The sequence below is a fragment of the Osmerus eperlanus genome, chromosome 22 (assembly GCF_963692335.1).
Source record: "Osmerus eperlanus chromosome 22, fOsmEpe2.1, whole genome shotgun sequence".
NCBI classification, from domain to species: domain Eukaryota; kingdom Metazoa; phylum Chordata; class Actinopteri; order Osmeriformes; family Osmeridae; genus Osmerus; species Osmerus eperlanus.
In genome coordinates, this window is record NC_085039.1 from 11,613,589 (window position 1) to 11,641,494 (window position 27,906).

General features: G+C 49.7%; 1 protein-coding gene across 1 annotated transcript; it reads right to left on the minus strand.

Moving 5' to 3' along the window:
- Positions 1-354: 354 nt before the first annotated feature.
- Positions 355-27,881, minus strand: add3a (adducin 3 (gamma) a). Its single transcript, XM_062447945.1, is given in 16 exon segments — positions 355-3,238; positions 4,933-5,025; positions 6,392-6,515; positions 7,857-7,943; positions 8,310-8,414; positions 8,670-8,912; positions 10,626-10,799; positions 11,526-11,590; positions 11,593-11,623; positions 12,000-12,143; positions 12,494-12,643; positions 16,396-16,476; positions 16,564-16,715; positions 17,502-17,640; positions 22,772-23,003; positions 27,450-27,881. Coding segments are annotated over 15 exon segments (2,037 nt in total). The 5' UTR covers positions 22,967-23,003; positions 27,450-27,881; the 3' UTR covers positions 355-2,984.
- Positions 27,882-27,906: the final 25 nt, after the last annotated feature.

A 27,906-nucleotide genomic window follows, 5' to 3' on the forward strand; every position in this document is an offset into this window, starting at 1 on the left:
CCCTGCTTCTCTACATATCATCACAACATGCTCATCGTGGCCCCGCATGTAGAGTACCGTCCCAGAACATTCTGAAACGCGTTCACCTTGAGCTTACGTTTTTTCATTTCATCAAGGGAAACGTACATGTCATTTTTCCGTTGTTTCACCTGGTTTGGTGCCTGCCTGTGCTTTGTTTGAGATCCCAAAGGTTCATTCCGCGATGAGTACAACGTAAAATGAATGGATGAGATAATGTGCAAAGTAAACATCTGTTGGAGAAAAAAAGGAGTGAGCGTTTATGAATGATGCGGGTTGTGAACGCAATTTTCAGTGTGGCTTTGACAGACAGAAAGAATAAAAATGAGCATATGATTCTTAAAATACAGTTTTTTTTTATTTTGTGAATTTACACTGATTAGCAATACATCTAAAAGCAACTCCATTAGATAACCATTGATAGAGAATCTTTCACAGGTGACAGAGCGGCTTACTGGCTCATTCTGACATGCCAAAGTTATTCTTTTGTATATATCTTTATTTTTGTAATCTTTTTTTTTCTTTTTTCTTTTTTTAAACAGAAAAACAAAATGGAGGATAGCGAGGCATTAGTAGAACAAGGTGCAAATGGTTGGAGATAGACAAAAGAATGCCGAATTCACTTCATCTGAGAAGCCAGTTTTTATGTTTTCGTCCAAATGGTTAATAACCAAAGCCTACAGCTCTGTGTAAACTAAAAATAAAACTTTCATGAAGAAAAAATAAACAAAAAAAAATGAAGGAGATAAACATGGGAGGGTGAAAAGAAGGAGAACTTCAAGAAGGAGAAATGGTAAGTGAAGACATTTTTTTAGTTTCGACCAATAAAAACAAATGGTGTGTTAACGTCACTGTCAACGTCAGTCCCCTACACTCCCACCCCTAACCTCCCCCATCCTACACACACATAATACACTTCTTATCAAACTCACACACCCCTTGTCCAGCTTTGCAGTTGTGTGTGCTGTTACACCAAGCAAGGCGATAGGGATTCAGATCTGTGCTATTTACACTCCATCCCTAGCTCCCTCCCTCCCTCCATCCATTCTTTCACATTGCTAGCTGGGATACTGGTTCACCTTGTAAGAAAAAAAAACTAAACTGTGCAGTTCTACTATCGGGAGTCTAACATGTCACGAACGTCACCTGTTAACCCAACAACATGATTCCTCTCTCCCCCCCCGCCCCGCCCCCATCCACCCGCTCCCAAACCACCGCTTGAGAAAATGACATCTGAGTCTCTTTCCAGTTTACATCCTCCATTTAGAGGGGAGTGACTTTGGAAAAAGATGACTAGAAAAAAAACGAGCATGAAAGTGTACAGGAGTGCTACTTTTAGGGAGTCAGGAAGTCTGCTTCTGACGAGCGTGCAGGAAAAGACGAATCTCAATTCATGATTTATGCAAATATCAGAGAGAATCTAGAAAAAATATCATATTGACACACGTGAAACACACCCGCACAAGGACACGGCAGGTCTGTGCTTTTAACTGTTGGTCAAACACAGGTGGTGTACAGTATGTTTCGGACTCCAGTTATATCAGTATCTTTTTTATTTGACACATAATTCAGCGAAGAGTGAGACTAATTCATGAGCAGTTTTTTTTCCCCCCTCAACTGTCAGATTTTTTTTAACCGCATCCAGTCTACTTGTCTACTTGTTTCTGGTGTGAACCATCTCCAACAACAGTGAACCCACCTCCTACTACAATGGTGCTATTTTGTATATACCAGATGAAAAAGTGCAGCAGAATAAAATAAAAATATTGTTAAAAATCTATAACCACACTTTTTTTTGTTAGTAATCTGTACTAGAATATAATTTGAGAATCCAGGCATTGCTACAGTATGGTACAGTCAGATGCAAACGAACATGCAAGTTCACTTGTGTTCTCTGTAAACATGTAGAAATGAGTACAAAAAAAACAAGCGTGTTCTGATACCAAATGGTTAAAAAGCAATCATAATAAAAAAGAAGAATCGAGGAAACTACGTCATGAGATGATGTTATGAATTCTAAATGCCGAGAATATAAACGACAACGTTTCACTAAAACGTGATTGTTTATTTTTTTTTAAACTTTCTTCCTTTTAGTTTAGAAATATTTTGAAAAAAAGCAAAGAAAATAATAATAATTCAAAAGGAGATGATGTACGTAAAAATGCATGTTTATCAGTCCGACCAGTCAGCGACCTCTGGGAGACAAGGTCAAAGGTTAGGTTCCATCTCTGGTCCGAAAGTGTTACGGAGTGTGCAACACAGAAAAATACAACCACACAATCCTTTAAACTTGCTCTGGATCAACGCTGGCTGAATCCAGACAGGGCAGCATAGATAGAGCACCCATTCATACCTCAGAACCAGAGAGACAACTGAGACGACCCCTCCACCTCCAGAAACAGACGAGACTGAAGGAAGCACAGAGAGCAAGAAGGAGGGAAACAGAGAGAGAAAAAACCTTCACAAAAAGCCTTGTAACTTGTCTAGAACTGTTTTTTCTTTTTTTGAACCCGTTGTGAGTATAAAATACACGTGGCCTATTCTGATGTGTGGCGTCTCCCTAAGTGGTGTGAAGCAGAAGAGCGCAGCTGAAGCGAGACCTCCCGACGAAAAAAAAAAAAAAACAACTTTCGTAGAAAGAACACACGCACGATAAAAAGAAAATGGAGGTTCCCATGGTTACCCTAAGGGGACCCATCCCGTGCGTGTGCGCATGCCGGCCGTGACTGAAGGTGAACATGTTGACAAGTGCCGTAGCTGTGTGTACACACACACAAAAAAAAGAAGACAAAACTCAAATAACATTTTTAACCAAAAGGAGAAAAAAAATAAACACAGACATAGAAAAAGTGAGGAAAAGAAGTTGGACTTAAAAAAGTGGGTACAGCCCCTCCCTCTCTCCCTCCTCCCTCTCTCCTCCTCCCTCTCTCCCTCCTCCCTCTCTCCCTCCTCCCTCTCTCTCTCGTCTAGGCCTCCGTTTTCTCCTTCTTCTTGTTCTTCTTCAGGAAGGACGGGGTGCGGAACTTCTTCTTCTTCTTGTTGGGCGACTTGGAGGGCGAGCTCTCGGGGGACAGCGTCTCCTCGATCTTCTCGCCGCCGCCGCGCACCGTGATCTCCACGCTCTCCATGCTGGTGGTCAGCTGGCTGACGCGCTTGCTCAGCTCGTCCTCCACGCTGTGGTCGCCGTCCTTGCCATTCAGCATCAGCCCCGTGTGGTTTTCTGAGGGGGGGGGGGGGGGGAGGAGGAGGAGAGGAGAAGGAGAGGAGGGGGAGAGGAGAAGGAGAGGAGGGGGAGAGGAGGAGAGGAGGACGATAGGAGGAGAAGGAGAGGAGTGGAGGAGGAGGAGAGGAGAGGAGGAGAGGAGGAGAGGAGAAGGAGAGGAGGAGGAGGAGAGGAGGAGGAGAGGAGTGGAGGAGGAGGAGAGGAGGAGGAGTAGAGGATCAGGAGGAGAGGAGGAGTGGAGGAGGAAGGAGAGAAAGAGCAGAACGAGAGGAAAGATTAAGAGAGAGAGAGCGGATGTGATTGAAAAACAGCATCCAAAAAAGACCAAACACAGCCTTCTCTCACAGCTCCCCGCCCCCTCCACCTCCCTGACGTCAGCCTGAGGGCACAGCCGCTCCTCCGCCATCACCATGACTACCACAGATGCTCGGAGGCTCACATCACAGGAAGTGTGGGTCGTCAGTGGCGACGCGGCAAACCCCGATGAGAACCCGACCACTAGACTAGCCGAACGGAACACCCGTCGCCACGCCGTACCTCCATCTCCGCAACAACCCCTCCCCCTCACGTGTTAACTGCCACTTCTCTGAAAGCAGTCACCAGTTCTCCTTTCCTTGAACATGACTCCTCAGTGGTCCGCCGTGTTAACGAGGACGGGGAGACTACATTTAAATTTAGTCATTTAGCAGACGCTCTTATCCAGAGCGACTTACAGTAAGTACAGCAACATTCCCCCCGAGGCAAGTAGGGTGAAGTGCCTTGCCCAAGGACACAACGTCATTTTTTGGCCGGGGAATCGAACCGGCAATCTTCTGATTACTAGCCCGATTCCCTAACCGCTCAGCCACCTGACTCCCTAGACTAGACGGAGACCGGCCCTCCACGCCACCGTGTTACGCTCTGCCCCGTCCTGGAGGGGACATGGGTAACTTGAGCCGCCTCCAACAGGAGCGGAGAGGATGTCGCCTGGGGGAAACCCAATCAGGTTTGATGGCCCGGTCCCAACAAAAATAAGGTAGTCCTCTTTTTACACCTGGGAGATATCTGTGAAAACACCCATTATCTTTGTTGGTGTGCGTGTGTGTTTCATTACCAGTTTAATAGGATGCATACTAGGAGGCGTGTTATTGGTGGAGATCGGGGCAGAGCTATTGGCTGTGTTTTCTCCAGCCCGTTCACCAATCACAATGGAGGTCAGCAGGAAGGGTTGCGCCACACCTGACCCCGTTCTGACCACACAGAGAGCAGACTGGACGCCCTCCTACACCACCTCATAAATTATGTTTCCACTGAGCTAATTAGCTAGGCTAATTGCGGGGACATTGAGTGTTTTTGTCTCTGGGTCAGTGTTCGTGCGTGTGGGTGGTTTCAGCGCGTGTGAGGGTGTTGGTTTCACTGTTGATACGTGTATCTATTTGTGTCAAACATGCGGTGCAGTTGAACAGCGGAGTCGATCGCTTTTTCTAGTCAGGCCAGTTTAGTTGACACACATGAATGCAGACAAACATGCAAAAAACCTGAACACAAGTTGTCTCTCTCTACTTTATCTTCTATCTCATCTCATCCTCCTTCCTTAAGTCCCTCTTCCCCCCCTTCTCCCCCCCCCCTCCCTCCCTCCCTCCCTCCCTCCGTCCGTCCCTCCCTCCCTCCCTCCCTCCCTCCCTCCCCCCCCTCCCCCCTGTGTGGGGTACCTTCTTTAGCAGGGGTGGTTAGAGGGGACTGAGTGTGGGACAGTGACTGAGAGAGAGTGGAACCGTCGTCATCGGTTAGCTCGTGCTCGCCATCTGCAGGACGGGGTGAGGAAGGGTGAGAGGGGTGTGGGGTGAGGAGGGGGTGAGACGGGTGTGGGGAAGGGGAGAGGGGGTCAGGGACGGCGGGTGAGGGAGGAGGGGTGAGGAAAGGAGAGGAGGAGGGGGTCGAGGTGAGAGGTTAGTGATCACAGCCACGTTAAGACGTACAAGCACATGCACATTCCTGCAGTCGTCAAACGCCTCCGCCCTATTGGTCGGCGCCGGCCGCTTGGATTGGTCCCTCCTCCCAGCTGTGCACACACTGTGATGTTGTCTGTTCCCCTTCGTTGGAACGGACACACAACGCTCCACACATGAGGGGTGTGGGGAGGTGGTGAGGGGAGGGTTAAGCTACTGTTTATCGTCATGGCATCATCAAAGGGACATTCCACAACACTTTCACAATCACATTGTTCGTCTCATACACTCAGTTAAAACAGAACCTTTTCATGCTTATCAGTGGCATGCATCATTCAGTACACTTCGACAATAGCCTGGTGGAAGATTTATGCGATAAGAACTCCAGTTCCCAGAGTGCACCTCTAGTGAGCGGGCCGGTCTGAGGCAGGGACGACTCACAAAGGCTTCTGAGAAGACCTGACAGACCAGGCTTCTGAGTGAGTGGGTGGACCAGCACATGCATTAGGACATTAGATACACGGAAGAGCTACCATATAACCAGATTGGGCAGTGTGTGTGTGTGTGTGTGTGTGTGTGTGTACAGGGTGGTGACAGTGTCATGGTAACCAGGCTCACTCATGGCGGGGGTGTGAAGACCTGCTGTGGAACCAGTCTGTCAGCCATCTTAGTCAGAGTGCTGGCGGAGCGTACACTCACGCACACACACACACACTCACGCACACACACACACACGCACGCACGCACACACACACACTCACACACACGCACACACACACTCACGCACACACACACACTCACACTCACGCACACACACACACACGCACACACTCACACACACACACGCACACACACTCACGCACACACACTCACACACACACGCACACCCACACACACAAATTTACACACACACACGAACTCACGCGCGCACACACACACTCGCACACACATATAAAACGTGCACACACACACACACATACACGCAACCATTTTTACACTTACACACCCACATATATAAACACACAGCTTACACAGACGCAGTTTAAACACACAAACACTTGATTCTTCTTCGGGAAGTGACGGGATCTGGGATGAGCCCGGGGAACCACAACCACAACTAGGAGAACAAGAACACATGCCGACCATGTGCTACGTGTGTGTTCCTGTATGGGAGAGTGTGTGTGCGTGTGAGAGTGTGTTCCTGTGTGTGTGTGTTCCTCACCCTGCAGTCCGAGCTGCCTGCGCTCCACGTTCTTCCTGTAGTCCTCCAGCTCCTCCTCAGACAGCTGACTGAAGGGGTTGGGGGGCAGGGCCCCCGCCTGGTCATCATCTGTGGCCACGTACGGCTGGGGAGTGGGGGGGGGGGGGGTTGGAGAGAGGGAAGGTGTGTGTGTGGGGAGGGATGGGTGGGTCGGGGGGGAGAGAGTTAGTACATGCAAAACTAACAAGCACAATGTCCATATGTTGTTGTGGCGCGGTGTGATAAGGGTACTCGAATGCAAGTCCAATACAACAGAGACACACACACAACACACACACTACTGTACATACACACACACACACTGTGCATACACACACACTACTGTCCATGCACACACACTACTGTGCATGCACACAGACACACTGTGCATACACACACACACACACACACTGTGCATACACATGCCAGGGAAAACGTCTGTCTCTGAGTCCAGCTCCAGAACGTTAAACCCCCCGAGTGTCGTAGTCATGCTTCACCATCTCATTCTCTCAAACCACGACGAGTGAATCCAAAAATACACTTCTAAAACCCAACACATACACTGAACCTCCAATCGCGTCATCACATTACGAATCAAAAGAGATCAAATGAAACAAAACGGAGGCTGCAACCATGCAGGGAGACGAACAAACTGAACAGGACGTCAACTGAAATCGAGGTTCAGTCCTAAACCAGGGCTGCACACTGAACACTGAAACACTGAGGCGTCAGTAGAGATGTTACCTGTCTCTGCATGAGGTCCTTCAGTACAACACACACACACAACAGGTGGACAGCGTTACAACATAGCCGTCCTCTCGACATACGCCCACACGCTTACAGCCTGATTATCGGCATGATGATGATCTTAACAAGGTTACTTTTACCGAAACCTGGTTCACTTGCTGAAAACTAGTAAGGGTTAGGAAATGTTCTAGGGAACTAGTGAGTCGGAGGGTGGTTGGTGTTACACGTTAGGGCGTTTAGCCCCACCTTGTGGTGAATTGTGGCAGCACATTTGAGTTAAACAACTATTTGCCCTCTTGTATAACCTCGGTAGATATACTGACAAGCACAGTGGATGCACAGAACAGGTAAAACCAAACAGATCTCAGAGGCCGTTGGAGATTTCAAGATAAAACACACATGTAAAGTCACGATTCAAAGCACTAGTGAGATGTGCAATTGAACCAATGGGCTTTGCTTTACCCCAGATTCGACATTTTACAGTGCAGCTATAGTTACATCCATTTTGTCCACTACAGGAGATATTTGACTATACTGTAAATTAGCTTTAGACCTGCAACCTCTATTTTGCAGTCACTTGCCTTACCACTGAGCTATACCCATACCTGTCTAAAACAAGATGTATATATATATTCACCCTTCATAACTGACTATAGTATACAATACATACAGTTTGAATAATCATGTTGCGTGTGCTCACCTGTCGGGGTTCGTCGATGGGGATGCCGGCCAGGTGCTGGGAGCGAGGCCCTGAGGTCATCATGTCCCACCTGTTCTGCTCTCGGATCTGGGAGAGAACATCAACATGGTCACATGCCAACAGGTGCAGGTGTGTTAGGTGTGCAGGTGTGTTAGGTGTGCAGGTGTGTTAGGTGTGTTAGGTGTGTTAGGTGTGCAGGTGTGCAGGTGTGTCTGTATAATCCAGTTCAGCACAGGGGGGGAGATACGATGTTCCTATGTTCAGCTGAACCGTCCTACTGTGTTGTTAAATCACAGTAGATCTAAGTGACAAGTGATAAGTGACATCTCTTGTATAGAAGGCTATACTGACAAACAACTGCTATTCTGTTGACTTAAACTAGACAAACACACTAACTGTTAGTATCTGTGGGTTAAGACGATGGACGTGTGAATGTGACAGTTTGGTACCGACCTTGTTTCTCTTCTTCAGCACCTCGCTGGGGTCGGTGTTCATGGGGACAAACTGATTTGGGTCCTCAATCCTGATGGGGGTCCCTGTCTCGTCAGCCTTCATCCACTGGAGACGGACACACACACACACACATGGTCACATACCTGACTACATACAGGCTGGTGAGTTGGAGGAGCCGCAGATGTAATTCCGCCACCCACCAACAGAGGGCAGGCTAATACAAAGAGCAGAGCAGTCTCAGAGAAAGGAAACACCTGTGAAACACCCACGACTCCCCCCTCCCTCCCTCCCTCCCTCCCTCCCCCCCATCCATCCCTCCCTCCCTCCCTCCCCCCCATCCCTCCCTCCCTCCCTCCTCACCGTGGTCCTGGCGTGGGTCTCCTCTCCGTCCAGGCTGACCTTGGTGTAGCTGTTGGGGGAGTTGAGCCAGCGGGTCTTCTCCCTCTGCTGTCGCTGCTGCAGGAAGCGGAGGGGCAGCCGCCCGCCGCCCTCCTCCTCCTCGAACGCAAACGCCGTCACCGTCGCCGGGATCTCCACCTCGCTCTTGTGGCGCAGCTTCTCCCGCACGATGGGGTGGCGGTAGGCGTAGCCCGTCCGGTAACCCTGGGAGATGGGGGTGGGGGTGGGGGGGGGGGGTGCAAATGGAGTTGGGAGAGAGTGGAAGGAGGGAGAGAGATAGAGGTGAGAGAAAGGGAGGAAAACAGAGAGAGAGAGAGATGGACTAGCACAACTGAAGCCTCACTTTCTCTGGACCAGCAAATAAATAAATAAATGAATACATCAATAAATACACAATGAGTATTCAGTTAAGGGAACTCAGTGAAGTACAGTTTTATGAATTATATAATGTTTTCTAGGTTATATATTTATAGATTCTTGTTTGTAAAGTAGAGATCAGGGAGCATGGAGAAGTCGTGAGGTTGAGAGTGTCTGGGTTTGGCCTTGTCCCAAAGCAGAACAGGGAGAAAGAGAGAGGAGGAGAGAGAGACAGTGGGAGAGAGAACAGTCACAGAGACATCCCATAATATGACCACAGTGGGATAGTGGAAAAACAACGATGTGTGACCTCCGTCTCCTGGCAACCAAGACCAAGAGTCAGCTAAGCCATTTCCTGTCCTTTTCTCTCTCCCCATCCCTCTGTCTCTCTCTCTGTCTCTCTCTATTCACTTCTCTCTCTCTCTCGCCATCCCTCTGTCTATCTCTTTCTCTATTCACTCCTCTCTCTCCCTTTCCCCATCCCTCTGTCTCTCTCTCTCTATTCACTAATCTCTCTGTCTCCTACTCAATTGATCTCCAAACCCTTTGTAAATCCTTCCTTGATTCATCCACTTCCTCAATTATTCTCACTGCCTAACTGCCATTTCCCCTCGCCCACTCCTTCTCTCTCCCCCTACCCCCCCCCTCTCTGTCTCTGTCTCTGTCTCTGTCTCTCTCTCTCTCTGTCTCTCTCTCTCTCTCTCCCTGTCTCTCTCTCTGTCTCTCTCTCTTTCCCTGTCTCTCTCTCTCTCTCTCTCTCTCTCTCTCTCTCTCTCTCTCTCTCTCTCTCTCTCTCTCTCTCTCTCTGTCTCTCTCTCTCTCTCTCTCTCTCTCTCTCTCTCTCTCTCCCTGTCTCTCTCTCTGTCTCTCTCTCTTTCCCTGTCTCTCTCTCTCTCTCTCTCTCTCTGTCTCTCTCTCTGTCTCTCTCTCTCCTCATCTGAACCAGCAGACCGTCCATCCTCGTCTCCATCTCAGTGTCTAAGCCCCGCCAACCCTGCACACCCCTACACACAGCTACACCGGTCACAAAACCCTCCCTCCCTCCACCCATCTTCGTCCTTCTCCCCCCCCACACTCTCCCCCACCCAAGGGCAGATTGCCAAACGCCACTCCAATCAACCCCCGTTGACGACCTGGGTGTGAGCCAGGCCATATGTGGGCTTGGCCGAGCCGGGAGAGGGCATGGAGGGAGGCCCGGGGCCTGTGCTGCCACGCTGGGCCGGGTCACCACAGAGGGCAGCGGGCATGTGCAGCTGGCACAGTGAGCCGTGCGTGGCGTCTCTACCTCTCCTGATCCCTCCCTCCTTCATAGCACCCTGTGGCGTCCCACTCTTTTAATCAACCCCCCCCCCCCCCTCTTTTCCATCGCTGGCGCCAGAGAGCGACAGGAAGATAAAGAGAGACAGAGAGACAGACAGAAAGATAGAGAGATAGACAGAGAGAGATAGAGAGAGAGAGGTAGAGAGAGTGATAGACATAGAGAGACAGACAGAGAGAGAAAGAGAGAGATAGAGAGGTAGAGAGAGTGATAGACAGACAGATATACAGACAGAGTCTCACCAGGTTGTCCAGCATTCTCATGAGGGATTCAAACTCCAGCTCTCCGAGCTTCCACTTGTGCTGTGTTCCCATGGTGACGCCCGCCTCGGCCACGCCCTGCGTGCGGGCCTTGTACTTCTCCTGGTCCAGCACGATCAGGTTGTCCACGCTGCCCGCACACGAGATGGCGTTCACCTGAGAGAGAGGAGGGTGGGGTGAGGAGGGTGGGGGTGAGGAGGGTGGGGTGAGGAGGGTGGGGGGTGAGGAGGGTGGGGGTGAGGAGGGTGGGGGTGAGGAGGGTGGGGTGAGGAGGGGGATGGAGACAAGGATAGGGAGAGGAGGGTGAGGGAGTAGAGAAAGGAGAGTGTGGGTGAGGAGGGAGGGAGGGAGGAGCAGGAGCTAAGCAGGGCTTTGCAGACATGCTGCTTGAATGTTTTGTTTGCCTGTTGGCCCGGGTCCAGAGAGAGGATTAATACTGCTGCTACTGAGGCCTGCAGTAACACCAGCTGTAGCTTCCAGTTTTTACTGAACACACACACACACACACACACAGAGGGACACACGCATACCCACACACACTGGACCGTATTAAATGATCCCTAGAACCACAGGTCGTGGTCCAACAACAACAACAGCCAGCCAATCTCTACAGCATCATCAGGAAAACCACACACATTACAACCACACATGGTGTCCGGAATGCCTGGCATCGCCCTGGTAACGATCTGTCTGGAATGCCTGGCATCGCCCTGGCGATAATCAGCATCACAAGGGCACCCTGCCCACACCAGACGCCTAATGGAACTGTTGCTGTGGACTTTTCTCTCTCTCAACGTTGCCACTCCCTTATTTCCATTCATATCATGTATTCTTTTCCATGGGCTGACGAGAGAGAGAGTGTGTGTGTGTGTGTGTGCGTACCTGGATTTCGCAGGCGTACTGGGTGTTGTAGATGTAGTGAAAGGCCTCTTCGATGGTCTCTCCAGGGCCACCACTCCATGGTTCCTCAAGACCAGCACCTGTACACCACACACACACACACACACACACAGTGGACAGAGGGGAATTTGAACCTGGGATCTCTGGAGACACTGAGCTATACTGTACCTACCACCTAAAGGGTATATCTACCCCTATATGTGGTGCATGTATCGAGGTGGAGGTGGAGGTGATGTGTCTGACCCTGGGGAGGTGATGTGTCTGACCCTGGGGAGGTGATGTGTCTGACCCTGGGGAGGTGATGTGTCTGACCCTGGGGAGGTGATGTGTCTGACCCTGGGGAGGTGATGTGTCTGACCCTGGGGAGGTGATGTGTCTGACCCTGGGGAGGTGATGTGTCTGACCCTGGGGAGGTGATGTGTCTGACCCTGGGGAGGTGATGTGTCTGAGGGGTACCTTGGCGGAGGGTCCGAGGGCCTTCTGCAGCTCCAGCCTCTCCTGCTGGTTGTCCAAGCTGCCCTGGTAGTTGAAGTAGGACACGTCCCCCAGGATCAGGGCCTCCTGGGAGATGGGCAGCAGGCCGCACTTCATCGAGGAGACCTGGGGCCGGGGGAACGAGGGAAGGGAGGAGGGAGAAGAGAAAAGGGGGGGAGGGGGGGAGGGAGAGAGGAGAGAGGAGAAAAGGGGGGGAGGGAGAGAGGAGAAAAGGGAGGAGAAAGAGAGAGAAGTGACAGGTTATCACTTAATTATATATATATATATTTATTTTTTTAATCAAAACTTTTATTTTTTTTAAATGTTAAGAGAAGAATATAGGATATATATATATATATATATATATATATATATATATATATATAAATGATTTTATATACGTATATATATTTAAAAAAAAATATGACAAAATAAAACATTGTAGAGAGTGCTTCCAGGTTCTCGTGCACACTCACGGCGGCGGTGGCGGGCGTGTGCACGTGGATGACACAGCGAGCGTCCGGCCTCATGGAGTAGATGGCGGCGTGGGGGCTGAACCCAGACGGGTCCATCCTCAGCGTGGTGGTGCCCTGGTCGATGACATCACCGATGATGTTCACCTTCACCTGGGGAGAGGGTTAGGGTTAGCAGGCACTCTGTATACTGCGTACCGCTGTGCCCCACACACACACACACACACACACACACACAGACACACACACACAGACACACACGCACACACACACACACAGACACACACACACACACACAGACACACACACACACACACAGACACACACACACACACACACACACAGACACACACACACACACACACACAGACACACACACACACACACAGACACACACACACACGTCCTGTAACTGAATGAAAGTCCTATTGGCGAGGAAGGAGGAGGCAACCTAATCAATGACTCATCATCATCATCACCCTCCTCCTCCTCATCCGGGGTGCTGAGCAGCTCTGCCGGGCCTGGTCAGTGTGTTGGTGTGATTGGGCTGGTCAGTGTGTTGGTGTGATTGGGCTGGTCAGTGTGTTGGTGTGATTGGGCTGGTCAGTGTGTTGGTGTGATTGGGACTGACATGTCCTGGATGAGTAGCTTGTTACCGCTCGTACATTAGATTACACTTCTGGCTGTCTGACTCTGTACACGGATATGAAGAAGGAGGCTGGGCGAGGGAGGGAGGGAGAGACAGAGAGAGAGAGCGTATATCTGACATGGTCTGGGTTTGTGGGCAAGGAAGAGTCTGTCAGCCATCCAGAGGACAGCCTGTCCCTGAAGCTAACCTCATTATGATGGAGACACACAGGCAGGGCAGATTGCCCATCTGATCTCCCTCCGCACCAATCCATCCACCAATCCATTCATCCATCCATCCATCACACACAAACCAATCTATATGGAGATCTAATCAATGCCTACTCATGTCCAACCAGACTACTGTATTAACTCCGTGATGACATAAATATCCAATCAGTGGTCAAGGAACTCATTGACTGGTCTTGAACATGTTGTCTGGTCCCTCAAAGGGTTAACAATTTAGTTATATGTGTGTGTGTGTATGTGTGTGTGTGGGGGGGCCTTGCTAGACAGAGAGAGGGAAAGAGAGAGAGCGACAGAGAGCGAGAGTATTTTTAAAATGTATGTGAGAGAGAGAGAGAGGAAGAGAGTGAGTGAGAGAGAGACATTGACAATACTGATCGATTGACAGACAAAAGTGAATGGCACCAGCCAACCGTGTCTGATACCTCTCTAGCACAGGCACACACACACACGCAAACACACACACTCTCACCTAGCACCAGCTGTCACACAGCAAACACACACACTCTAACCTAGCACCAGCTGTCACACAGCCAGACGATCGAACACGGTCTGGATTAAGTCACGTTGGCCCTGAAAGAGACCATCTGAATCGTCCTTCAGTGTGTGTGTGTGTACGAGAGAGATAGAGAGAGTGTGTGTGTGTGAGGGAGGTGTGTGTGTGTCAGCCTTCAGTCCCAGTTACTGAAACACAGCACAGGACTGGCTAAACCACATCATCATCCTCAACCAATAGCAGAGCTCCAAGAGACTCCATTCTCCGAAACCTAATTTAAAAGAGATACTTTGTTTACGTACAGTATCGTTGTCTCAAATCTAATTTGTGTGTGTGAGTGTGTGTGTGTGTGTCCTGCGGCCGGAGATTGGCTGGAGGTAGGACAGAGCCTCATCTCTGATCTCAGGAGAGCCTAACCCTTCTCTAATGTCTCTTTATTAGAGGAGGAAATTGATTAAAATTCCTCAAACGGAAGTCTGAATGTGATGCCATAGGAACCAGGATTATGCCACAGCAACACGAGAGACAGGGTTCAAGAAGCTAACATCCGGAACGATCCAGGGTTGGTACAGGTGGAGTTGACATTGATTTGATTTTCCTGACCTGCCCTGACCTTTACTCTCCTCTCCTCTGCTCTCCTCATACAGCCAGTGTTTGGAGGCTCCAGTCATGTAATCCCTCCATAACTACAACTAATCAAAGCTAAATCCCCAAACTAGGAGATGAGCTCTCTTAGCATGAGAACTATAATACTGGTCAAACCTGCCTGTCTCACACTGAGGCCCCGTCAGACTGTCTACCTGTCTGTAGCTGTTGTTGTTGTTGATATTGTTGTTGTTGACATTGTTGTTGTTGATATTGTTGTTGACCGCTGTTTACTCTACTGTTTGTTGATGACAGTAAGAAGCTCTGAGGCTAAATAAAGCTGCTCTTCAGGGATGAATAGTTAATAAATCGCATTAAAGTGAGAGAATGGGAGAGAGAGAGAGAGAGAGAGAGAGTGGAGAGTCGAGAGAGAGAGAGAGAGAGAGAGAGAGAGAGAGAGAGAGAGAGAGGGGGAGATGGAGAGAGAGAGGGAGAGAGAAAATACGGGAAAAAAAGGGAGAAACGGAGAGAAAGCGAGGGAGGAAAGAGGAGAAGAGAGAGAGCTTATATCCTTGACTGTGCAGCTGCGTTGTCGCGGTCTTGGCTGTCACACTCTGCAGTCTGACCACAACCCCACATCTAACAGAGCCTTCTGGAAGCCAGTCAAAAACACAGACCGTCGAACTCTCCGCATTCAGCAAGATGACATGGCACTCTGGTGCCCAGGGTCAAATACCAAAACTAAAAATAAAGTTTGAATTTAAAGTTAGCGTCTTCCACTGTAATTGTTTTTGACCAGTGCCAAACTCTGTCCATTGTAAGACATATTGATTGTGGGATAACTTTAAGGTAACTTTCCCTTTAAGGCAAATATCATTTTTCCACCCTCAACCAGTCTGAAATATGAACGAAAGAAAAGATGTTGCTCCGAAATGACCTTCAGCCTAATTATTAGTAGGGTGAAGTACATTACTGTAGACCAACACATCATACACGTGGGTTAGTTCTAGCTAGTAACTAACTAAACCTGACAGGTATTTCACCTGCCTAGACACACCTGCAGCCTGCAGCCATAGAAAACAGGTGTGTGTGTGTGTGTTTGTGGGGGGAGGGGGGAGGGGGGGTAAGGAAATGGCGTGTGGCCTATATAAGTCCTGTATGTCAACAATAGTTTAGGCTCTCTTTGTTTGGGATGAGCTGGGACAACTGTCGTTTCTCTCACACACAACTACACACACACGCGCGCGCGCACACAACCACTTGTTATGGCAAAAGCTAACATAAAATAATTCATTTCCACAGACAAAACATAAGTACAATGACCTATCAGAATGGTTCAGGGTCAACAGGTGGATAACATTGTGCTCTTTAGGATAACATTGTGTTCCTTGTCAAGCATGATATTCTTGTATACTATTCCACATACACACACACACGTACGTATATACACATTTATTACAGACACAAACACACCCTGGTAACCTCAGTCTCTTGGCAGCAGAGTGCCGCACAGAGAGCCAACACGACTGGGTAGTGGTTAATCAGCTGCCTCTCTCTGCCTTCTCCCTCTCAAACTTCCCCTCTTCGCCTTCCTCTCTTTTCCCCTCTCCCTCCTCTTGCTCTCTCTCTTTCTCCTTCCCCTAACTCTCTCTGTCCCCTCTCCCAACCCTCCTCACCCTCTCTCTTACTCCCCCCTTCCCTTCTTCTCTCTCTCTCTCTCTTTCTCTCTCTCCCCCCCTCTTTCTCCTTCCCCTAACTCTCTCTGTCCCTTCTCCCCTATCCCTTCCCTTCCCTCCCTCCCTCCCTCCGACCCCCTCTCTCCCTACAGCTTGACTCAGCAGATCTGGACCTTGGATATGTTTAACCTGGCGAGGAAGAGGTCTGCCAGAGACTGCCTTTACGACGGGGCACGGAGTCAGCACACACACACACGCATAGTATCTGGACCCACCATGTTGGAGGCGGAGGCCTCGGAGAAGGACAGGCCTCTGGGGAGGATAAGGATGTGATCCTGCTCCTTGCTGACTCGGACCTAAACAATAACAAACAACGTCAACATCAACATATTTGTCAACAAGTCGGCTGAGACAGCGAAAAGGACCCGTAAAGAACGCCATACTGTGATGTAGGAGTTGGCGAAGTGGGCCCAGCTGAACAGATCCACCAGTCTGTAGAGGCTGGCCAGCTTGCAGCGTGTCTGCTTCTCCCCCTTCACCATAGTGGTAGGGTCCAGTCCATACATGTCATTGATGGGAGTGACCATTCCAAGACCTGGAAACGGGGGGGTGAGGGGGGGGGAGACAAACACAGACGTCAATATGCTGCTGTACTGTTCAGGAATCGGTTTGGCTTTTAAAAGGCTGTATTTGGAGAATGTACACACTTGTCTGCATACAGCCTGTAAAATGTCACCACAAATTGGAGATATTAGTCAAATGGGGAGGACACTGACATGAATACTAAGTGAATTTGGGCTCGGTTATAGCGTCAGAGCTAAACTGAGAAGGTATATTTCGGTCGTCATGGTAATTGGACATTAGTTCTGCATTCCGGGGGCGGGGCTTGGGAGTAGACTGGGTGTGTAAACCTGGACAGGACAGAGGGGTGGGGGTAGAGGGGGAAATATGCACGGCTCTTCCTGACTCGTCTGGGAACAGGATCAGCTATGTGTGTGTGTGTAAGACAGAGAGAGTGTATGTGTGTGTGTGTGTGTGTGTGTGAGACAGAGAAAGTGAGAATGTGTTTGTGTGTGTGAGAAAGAGAGTGAGAGTGTGTGTGTGAGACAGAGAGACTGTGTGTGTGTGAGAGAGACAGAGAGTGTGTGTGTGTGTGTGTCTGTCTTGAGAAGAGTGAGGGTGTCTGCACATTCGTTCATCTGCGTTCGCCTACGTGTGTGTGTGAGAGAGAGCGAGGGTGTGTGTGAGAGAGAGAGAGAAACAGTAGAACACAGACATTTACACATTTCCGCTCGCCAACACGCCGCGGTACCGACTTGGTACACTCCGTTACACCCCCGGGAGCATGTTACCCTTAGCGACGAGACGGACCACTACTCACTGAGGGGGGAGGTGCTGAAGCCGGCCACGGAGCTGGACATGAAGAAGTCAGCGATCTGCCTGAGGGCCAGCAGGCCTGTGGGGTTGTTGCCCTTCTTCACCTGCTCCTGGATCATCCCCTCTAACTCATCCTTGAAGGCCTGGAGAGAGGGAGGGAGGGAGGAGGGAGGGAGGGAGGGAAGGAAGGAAGGAAGGAAGGAAGGAAGGAAGGAAGGAAGGAAGGAAGGAAGGAGGGAGGGAGGGAGGGAGGGATAGGCAGGTGATGGAGCGAGGGATGAAAGGAAGAGAGATGTCAGTAATCAATAAAGACAAGTCATCTTTGGGTGTTACTGGCTGACTTGTTGGAGATTCTGTACAGAGAGAGAGTCCACACTAATCCCTACTTCCTCAACTATCCTAATGGGTGTTCCAGTAAGTACTTACACACACACACACACCTTAAACCTGCAAACAACCATGTTATATAGGTTCAGGGGCATCAGGTCAACTAGTAGGACACAGATTCACACTGGAAATGTGCTAAGTAATTGTTAACCTGTCCTGACCTATCATGGTAATACTGACCCTGTAAGACCCTTAACCTCATTATGGAAATCTCTCCCTCCAATGCTCCCTTCTCCCTCTATCCCTCTCTCTTCCTCCCTCCATTCATCTTTAATCTCTCTCTCTCTCCATCCCTCCATGCATCTTTAAACGCTCTCTCTCTTTACCTCCCTCTCTCTTCCTTCCTCCATTCATCTTTAATCTCTCTCGTTCCTTCTCTCCATTCATCTCTCTATGATCCCCTGACACTTCTGGAACTGGGACAGGTACACACACACACACACACACACACACACACACAGCAGGCTATACATTAACAGCGCCAGCTTAATGACTACATTTAAAATGATTGACAACGTAATGTGGACATCCATTACAACAGTTGCTAGGCAGTAAATAAGGTTCTAACATGACAACTGAACAGTGACTCAACACCGAGACCAATCATTATAATAACGACCCACTCATTTGATGGTTAGGCCTTTACTGAATCCTGAGGGGAGAGACTAGCGTATTGAGAAGGGTGAGTGGACGGTAGCGTTGTAACACTGTAGATGGTGAAACGTTTCTGTCATAAGCGTCTTACGCAAGACCCAACTGAAGGTAGCGCTCCTCAGAGTGAACTCAGAACAAGTGAGAGGAGCTTTTCAAACGCGAGCTGGGGAACAGAGCACGAAGGAGAGGAGAGGGGAAGATGAAAAGAGAAAAATAGGACATGACACCATTTCCGTGACAATGACTTTCCACAACACGGCCACATCCAATATTCATGCTTTTCATCTCTTCCTCTCTTCTCTCCGTCTCTCTCACTTCCTCTCGCTCTCCCGCCTAGGGGTCACTCGGCTTCTGCAAGAGGCCCAAACAGAGCTGGCTGATTCCGTACACAAAACAACTGTGACGGCGAACCCCCTCCACTCCCCCTCTGATCGCCCCATGGGACGGTCCATTACAGTAAAGGCGGATGGAGCGGGGCCATCCATTCTGTGCCCGCGCGGGGGTGTTCCTGGAACTGCAGCATCCCTGGGACTTCGGAAGCGTCGCAGGGTCCCCCCGATACTCAGCCAGCGCCAAACACATTCTGCTGTTGCTCAGGGCGATGTCGCCATAGCGACGGGGGCGCGGCCCTGGTTGGCCCAGAGTTCTGGGACAGAGCCTGTACTGTAGCTTTGCGGTGGTGTAGCTGTGTCTTTGTGCAATAGCGATAGAGTGTGTGTGTGTGTGGGAGTGTGTGTGTGTGTGTGTGGGAGTGTGTGCGAGAGAGACTGTGTGTGTGTGTGTGTGTGTGTAAGTGTGTGCGAGAGAGAGAGTGTGTGTGTGGGGGGGGAGAGTGCGTGCGCGAGAGAGTGTGTGGGAGTGTGTGCGAGAGAGAGTGTGTGTGAGAGTGTGTGTGTGCGAGAGAGAGAGTGTGTGTGTGGGAGTGTGTGCGCACCACAGAGAAAGACAGTGTGTGAGGGTTAGCTCTGGGCTCTGCTGTAGCAGGTGCAGTCCTGTTGGCAGCGGTAACTTCTACATCTTTCTCTTCCCTCTGCAGCTAACTCTGCTATCTATTCACTTTCCTATCTATTCACTCTGCTATCTATTCACTCTGCTATCTATTCACTCTGCTATCTATTCACTTTCCTATCTATTCACTTTCCTATCTATTCACTCTGCTATCTATTCACTTTCCTATCTATTCACTCTGCTATCTATTCACTCTGCTATCTATTCACGTGGCCTGGCGGGGGATCCTGTGTGCGGAGCTCCATTAGAAATGCCTTTGTTTTGATCCTGCAACAGAATACTTGCCTGAATAATGGCCTTTTGCTGGAAGCCGCACTGGAAAAGACACATGTACACAAGCACACACACATGCACACACAAAAACGCACATCAGCGTGGACGTGTTCAGAGCAGATTATAACGCCAGAGATTTGATTCCCATCATCTAAACAGATTAATCCTGGGATTCTAAAGTGGATCGGCACCATTAATATTTCAATCCTCATCTGTTGTACAGTGACAGAAATAAACCGGCACTCACGAAAAGCACATTTCACATTTTAGCTACAGTGACATGCCAATGTGTGTGTGTGTGTATGCGTGCGGTTAAACCTTATGAGGCGTCCTTGCTAAACAAAAGTAATGCTATAATCTCACAACTGAACACAGCAAAGAGCTCCAATCACAGTGTGTTGGCCCTGGGGGTCTTTAACTGGCACGAATAGTCGTCCTCAACTCTGCCTGACAAGAAAGGTTAAACTGTCCCGTCCAATCCAGAGAGAGTCTTGGTCTCAGAAAAACAATGCTGCCACGAACATTCAAACCAACAACGAGAGTTAATCTTCTTGAAATGGAAGGGCTGGGATTCTTGAGCTGGGGAGTTTGAGGGCTTAAGAGGGGGAAAAAAATACGTACAGAGTGGAACGTGTCCAAGCTGTCACCAGAGGGAGTCGGGCTAGTAATCTGAAGGTTGCCAGTTCGATTCCCGGCCGTGTCGATTGATGTTGTGTCCTTGGGCAAGGCACTTCACCCTACTTGCTTCGGGGGGGTGTCCCTGTACTTACTGTAAGTCGCTCTGGATAAGAGCGTCTGCTAAATGACTAAATGTAATGTAATGTAGAGAAGACCAGGGGGCTTCTAGAGAAGGATGTTAGAGAGATGACCTGAAGGTCACCCTGGCCCTGCCTGACAAAAGCTCTCCCCTCCTCCCTCCCTCCATCTCCAATGTAATCATCTCCAAAGGCTTGTGGGACGGTCAACAGCACGTCCTACTGTAAGGGGAACTGCAAATCCATACGAGGTGGAACTGTAGGAATTCTCAACCCCTCCTCCACCCGACTCTCCTCTGCGTTCAGCACACAGTAACAGTGTGTTATGTGTGTGTAAATGTGTGTGTGTGTGTGTGTGGGGGGGGGGGGGGTAAAGGCTGGTGGGGGGTGTTTGTGTGTGTGTATGTGTAGGTGGGGAGGGGTATGTGTGTGTGTTATTTCGGTACGGTGAAGCGTGGGAAAAAGGAACAAAGGTTTGCGACAGCACTGTAACAGGAGTCTGGTGGCGTGTCCACACTTGCGGAGCGATCAAAGGAGTGCGTGTCATCGATGACAGCTTTAATACCCGTACCTCATCGGGATGCACACACACACACAGGACAACATCAGGAAATAGAACTCACACATGCTGTAAAGGTAAATCATATAATTATGTCCAGACACACAAACAGACTGGCCAGGTTAGTCAGCACAGTGACTGCGTTTCACACAGTCTAGTTTACGTCAGGGAAAGTAGCTGACATAAGCCTGGGTTATTCTATAAACCTGCTTCATGGAACAGGCCCCTGGTCTATATGTGGTCTGGTCTAGGTCTATATGTGTCTGTATTTAAACACAGACCGGGGACAGACGGCCTCCAAACATGTCATTTACTCATCTGTCGTAAACCCTTCCACAACACAGCCAACAGAGTCAACTGAAGCCATTCAGTTGCTGCTGGTTGTTAGCTTATTGTTAGCTAGTTCTTGTTAGCTTGTTGTTAGCTTGTTGTTAGCTAGTTCTTGTTAGCTTGTTGTTAGCTAGTTCTTGTTAGCTTGTTGTTAGCTAGTTCTTGTTAGCTTATTGTTAGCTAGTTCTTGTTAGCTTGTTGTTAGCTAGTTCTTGTTAGCTTGTTGTTAGCTAGTTCTTGTTAGCTTGTTGTTAGCTAGTTCTTGTTAGCTTGTTGTTAGCTAGTTCTTGTTAGCTTGTTGTTAGCTAGTTCTTGTTAGCTTGTTGTTAGCTAGTTCTTGTTAGCTTGTTGTTGTTGCTGGTGTGTGAGGGGTAGAGCTGTAGTGAAATTGACCTAATGTGGGTGGTATGAATGCAGAGTCCTTGGGGACACACCTGTTACTAGTGTCTGGGATTATACACTCGGCTGGCTCACATACACACAGACTCAAACACACACACACTTGGCCAGGCAGCTTGTAGGAGAGCCCGCCAACTCTACCATGGTGTGTGTGTGAAGCATGAGGAACACTTTTAACAGCTTTCTATAAGAACGAGCTGCACCCACCACACACACATGCTCACACACACACATACCACACGCACATACACACACGCTCACACACACACACGTTCGCACACACACTAGCCCCGAGGCGTGCATATCTGCTGATCTCACACTGTAAATCAGCAGTGTTCTGCAGGCAGACATGCAGACCTTCCCTGAGTCAACATGAGGATACGCTAGGAACACACAGCTAACCAAGCTGGGTCACAGCTCAGAGTTTTCACCCGTAAAGTGTAGTCAGATAGGTTCGACTCCAGAGGGAACAGACGGTCAAGAAACAAACTGGGTGTGGCGTGTGTGTGGGTGTGTGTATGTGTGGTTATATTAGGGTTGTGGGGGTGGTGGTTAGTGTTGGTTAACCCCTTCAAGGTTTGAGGGTTGTGAAACGCCAACCGCCACTGAGAATGGAGACCAATCCTGTGTGTCCACAGATGAGAGCCAGTCACCACTCTGTCACTCTCTCTCTCTCTTTCTCTCTCTTTCTCTCTCTCTCTCTCTCTCTCTCTCTCTCTCTCTCTCTCTCTCTCTCTCTCTCTCGGAGAAGTCACAGAACTACAGTATCTAGATGTAAGCCAGGATACAGCAGTATCTCCACATAAATATAGGCCACGTAGACTCACAGAACGACAGTATCTCCACATAGATATAGGCCACATAGACTCAAAGGACGACAGTATAGATATAGGTGACGTAGAGACTCACAGGACTCTGCAGGATCTGGGTGACTCTCTTCTTCTGCTCCATCATGTTGAAGTCCTGCCGCAGGTCAGGTGACATGTTGCGGTCGCGCAGGTACTCGGGGTCGTTGGGGTCGATGCGGTCGAAGTAGCGCTCCTTAGGACCCCCGCCAGGAGCGGGAGGGGTGGTCACCACCCCTTGACGGCCGTCCACGCTCATGCCTGCTACCGCTCTCTGCCTTCGCTCTGCTCTTCACCTGGACGGAGGGAGGGATGAGGAGGAGGACAGAGGTGAGAAGTTGAGCAAGGTAGTATTAACGTCGTTTCGACAAAACGGGAATATATATATAGACAGCTGATTTTGCTGTTCTAAAGTATACTGGTTCGCTGGGAAATCCAGTTGTAACTGTAATCTAGCTTCCTGTGTGAAGAAATATGGTGAAAAACATGGGCTGTTTGGAGGGCAGGTGACAGTGACAGATCCCTGAGAGGGACACTAAAACAGGAAACAGTGTCTGCCAGACAGGAAGAGGATGCCCATCCTATCACTATGGCCTTCTGGGAGCTGCTCTCTGATTGGCCGGGGCCAACGCATGGACGCCAATAACAGGACCCTGGGAGTCCAGATAGGACTGTTTTTGTTCCACTGACGTATAGGGCCGTTGTAAACACACACACACACACACACACACACACACACAGCGTGTTATCCACAGTGTGTGTGCTCTGTTTGGGGAAAGACAAACAGAAAATTGGAAAGAGGCTGGTGCTGTGTTTGATGGTCGGGGTCGTGGCGAGGACAGCCAGACAGTTTACCCTGACCCTATCCACACCAGCGCAGTTGGCATGACAACACACAATTCAGGAGAACAATTACGTTATACCTGTGCCTTCTAAGAAACCAACTGATGTCAAGCCAATCGAAAAGGTCAATGGTGCCAGAGAAACAAAAATCTTCTCTGTGTAGGACAGAGACGGAGTGTGGAGAACTTCATTTCCCAGAGGGCTTTGCGGCGTGGCTCTGCACAGTAACTCTGCTGGGGAGTTAAGCTCTGGTGTATTAAAGAGGGGCGTGGCCTACGGAGGGACTCAACAGATGGTGCCAAGGCTTGTGATTGGTTGGAGAGAGAGAGAGAGAGACCCAAAGCGGTTACAGGTCACCAAAGCAGGTTGCTGTAACAGCAGGAACTCTTCAATATTTTACCTGCTATCTCTTTCTCCTTTTCTCCCTCTATATCTCCCTCTCTTTCTTTCCCCCTCCCTCTCTCTCCCCCTTCCTCTCCACCCTCCACTCTCTCTCTCTGTCAGACAGGATCTTCTATACACTGTTCCCCTGCTGCTGGTTCGATATAAGGACCAGAGGGTGACTGAGGGAGGAGGGAGGGAAGAGGTGAGAGAGGGAGAAGGAGAGGTTCTTTCCTTTGCCGCGCGTTGCTAAGCCGATCATTCAGGTCAAATGCCACTTAAAGATGTTTCAGACCCACACACATATATCTGGCTCTACGGTCGAGGCTTGAGTCGAGGCTGGGGCTGGGGCCGGGGCCGGGACTTGGCAGGCACTGTAGAGGCTAAAGTGAGAGGGTTTGGCTTGAACAGTACCTTTGGCGTATGCATGGTATCTTTGGCATGTGCAGAGCATATCTGACTCCCCTCCTGCCCAGCTCTGCCAGCCTCTTTAAGAGAGCACTCCATTTTAAATCTGGCATGCAGGACAGCAAGCTATAATACCTTTCACACTTCCTGACTGGGAAAAGAAGCGTACATTTAGTCATTTAGCAGACGCTCTTATCCAGAGCGATAAGAGCTCCAAGCGTACGCCACGACACCACTCTAAAATCCCACCAGGGCCAAAACACGACGACTGCAGAGCTCCAAGCCTCTGATCTGAAATCAGATTTTGGAGGATGGAATAACAACTTAATCCGTTGATAGAAATAGTATCTGATCTCAGATCAGGAGACGGCCAAAACGTATTCCCACGACCGGTTGCCACGTCATCCAGAGTTCAAACTTGAAAGCCCGGCATGTTCTCTGACCGGCTGACCAAACGGACGGTGACACCGGACACCGGAGCGTGTGACACATTCCGCCGGGGCCAGCTGACCAATCGGATGACACCTGTGACCCTGACCGCAGCCGGGCCCCGGGGAATGTTCACTTAATGAGTTTAATGCTGCCATGGCAACCGCCCAAGCCAACGCAACCCGACCCGAAACTAAGTGCTTACCACAGGAGTTCCCACGACTACAGTTACCCTGGAAACCAAGTCAACCCACCACAGTGATATTTCCACCAGGATGTGGGCTAAGTGTTGGTTTTCTAGACGTAAACTTTTTTTCAGTAGCAGTTTATCAGTACTTTCACTGATCTGTTATGATTATGATTTAATCTATCATATAGATAATCCTGATTTGCTCATGTCCGTGTGTCTGTGAATCCTGGGCTGTTTTCCCAGTTTAGATAGAGGACTGACACGGTCCTCTATTCACCAAATATGTTTGTCTAACTTGCCTGATCCGAATCATCCAATAGGAACACATTTCCTCTCTGGCCACCTTCCCAAACCACCTCAACTATCAGGATATCACATTCCCTCTCTTTCTTCCTCTTCCCTCCATTTCTTTCTCCCTCTGTTTCCTTCCCTCTCTTACCCATCTCCATCTTTCCCTCCCCATCTTCGCCTTCACTCTTTCCTCCCCCTCTCCTCCCCCCCCCCCTCCTCCTCCCCCCTCTCCTCCTCCCCCCCTCTCCTCCTCCCCCCCTCTCCTCCTCCCCCCTCTCCCCCCCCCTCCTCCCCCCCCCTCCTCCTCCCCCCTCTCCTCCCTCTCCTCCTCCCCCCTCTCCTCCCTCTCCTCCTCCCCCCTCTCCCCCCCCCCCTCCTCCTCCCCCCTCTCCTCCTCCCCCCCTCTCCTCCCCCCTCTCTGTTTACTCACACATCCATTCTCCTTCTCTTCATCTTATTTCTCTTTTCTCTTTCTATACACCCCCCCCCCCCTCCCCCCATCACCCCACTATGACCCAGACTTTCACCCTGACGCAGTGATTTCCACGGATGAGGACCAGAGCCCAGCCCCCCTCCCTCCAGCGCACGGTGTCGCAACCCGATATCCCGATCGTCATCTGCAGACTGAGCGTGCTCAGTGAGCCGAGGCGTCGAGGGGGGCGGAGCCGGGAGAGGGCGATGTGGACACTCAGGAGGTGTGTGGCGGTGAGCAAACAGGCTCCTTTAGAAAACACCAGGGACCTGTCGGCTGGGAGAGGTGTCGGCTGGGACGTCGCTGCGTGGGCACAATCCTACGCGGTGCGACCAGACAGCTGCGGAAGCTTCCAGATACCGTTGCTGCACACGTGCCTTGGTGCCTAAACAGGCGTTACACAGCATGATCATCTGATGGACGATAAAGTTTAAACTATTTTGAATGGGAGTGGAGAGACAGGCAAATAGGTTGGCTGACTGTTTGAAAGGCTGCTAGACTGCATGTGTGTGTGTGTGTGTGTGTGTGTGTGTGTGTGTGTGTGAGAGAGATCGATCGTCAAACTAAGAAGCCTGGAGCGAAGCGACTGCAACCTCTACCCTTGTGACCTTTACTGACCCCTTCCAACCCTGCTGATCCACTGTGACTGGTGGATGTCGAACGTGTTCTTGCATGTGTGTGTGTGTGTGTGTGTGCGGTGGTTCAGACAGGAGCAGCCTTAGTGGCCTCCCCTCTCCCCACTCCCCTTCCTCACCTACTACCCCGCCACTGTGCACCACTGACATTTACCACTGGAGCGTAGCCAAAGGGGATGTTCTTTACACACACACACACACACACACTATACACCGTTTATAGACCACAGCTCACAGTCACACACTATCTCTCCCCTCTCTCTTTAAGAGAGGCACAGCCATCCCAAGCTCTCTCTCTCTCTCCCCTCCCCTCATTCGCACACAAACAACAATTCAAACCCTCTCTTTTTCTTTATAGCTTTTGCCCTGTCTCACACACACACACACACACACACACACACACGCGCGAATGCACACAAAGGGTTGAAAATACACGTTAGTTCAACCACAACAATCTCTCTCAATCTCTCTCTCACACACACACACACACATTCCTCCCTCCACACAGCTCTGTCGTCGTGGGGCATCCTTCGCGGTCTCCCTCTCTCGTAGCTGCCACTGCTATTCAGAGACCAGATCCTGTTTCAGAACCGATAACAACAACACCAGGAAAGAATCCTGACGCCTAAATATAGATAGTTTCACTGTGCGCCCACACACACACACACACAAAGGGGTGTGCTCACTGTGTACACAAATACACACCCACATACTGTACACAGTCATTCAAACTGTCAATGAACTTGTTTACATAAAACTCGTTCAAGTAAAAAAAAAAGGTTTTGGATAATAATAATAATTTGCGTGAGGATTAGCATGTATACATCACCTACGTACTGTACTACATACCAGGCAAGGTAATGAGCTAGGCTAATATATAGCCCCCAATGACTCCAGGCTAAGCTAAATGCTGTCAACATGCTCCCAACAGTAATCAATGGGAGGAGGCATTAGCAGTCTGGAAGCAGTTCTTTAAGCTGTATCTGAAAGAGGTACGTGCACAGAGCTGCCCAGTCAAGTATTAAAAAAACACCAAAGTGATTTAGACAAAACCAAACAACACCAAACGACCAAGCGGGCTTCCAGAACCCACCTTCGTTGCGTCTCTTAAGTTGAGTGTATCTGACCGAATATCCCGCATGAACTCGAGCCAACACACATGTCTCTCCTCCTCCTTAGGCACCCGCACAGGGGCCAGAGAGAAAGGAACGAGGAAAGAAAAAAAGAAAAAATTGAGGGGAATTCAGTCAGTTATCTTGTTTTTTCTTTCTTCTTCCTGTCTCTCTCTCTCTCTCTCTCTCTCTCTCTCTCTCTCTCTCTCTCTCTCTCTCTCTCTCTCTCGGTCTGTCTCTGTTGAGAAGTAAGAGCTGGGGATTGCGGTTCGTCCTCTCCCAGATTCCACTGTCACTCGCTCACACACGCTCACATCCACCCTGTTGTACTGGCGGGTCGACTGCAGACTGGAGAGAGAAAGATTTCAACAGCTGTGTGTGTGTGTGTGTGTGTGTGGAAAGGAGCTAAGGCGACCACGTGACTCGACTTAATCCTCC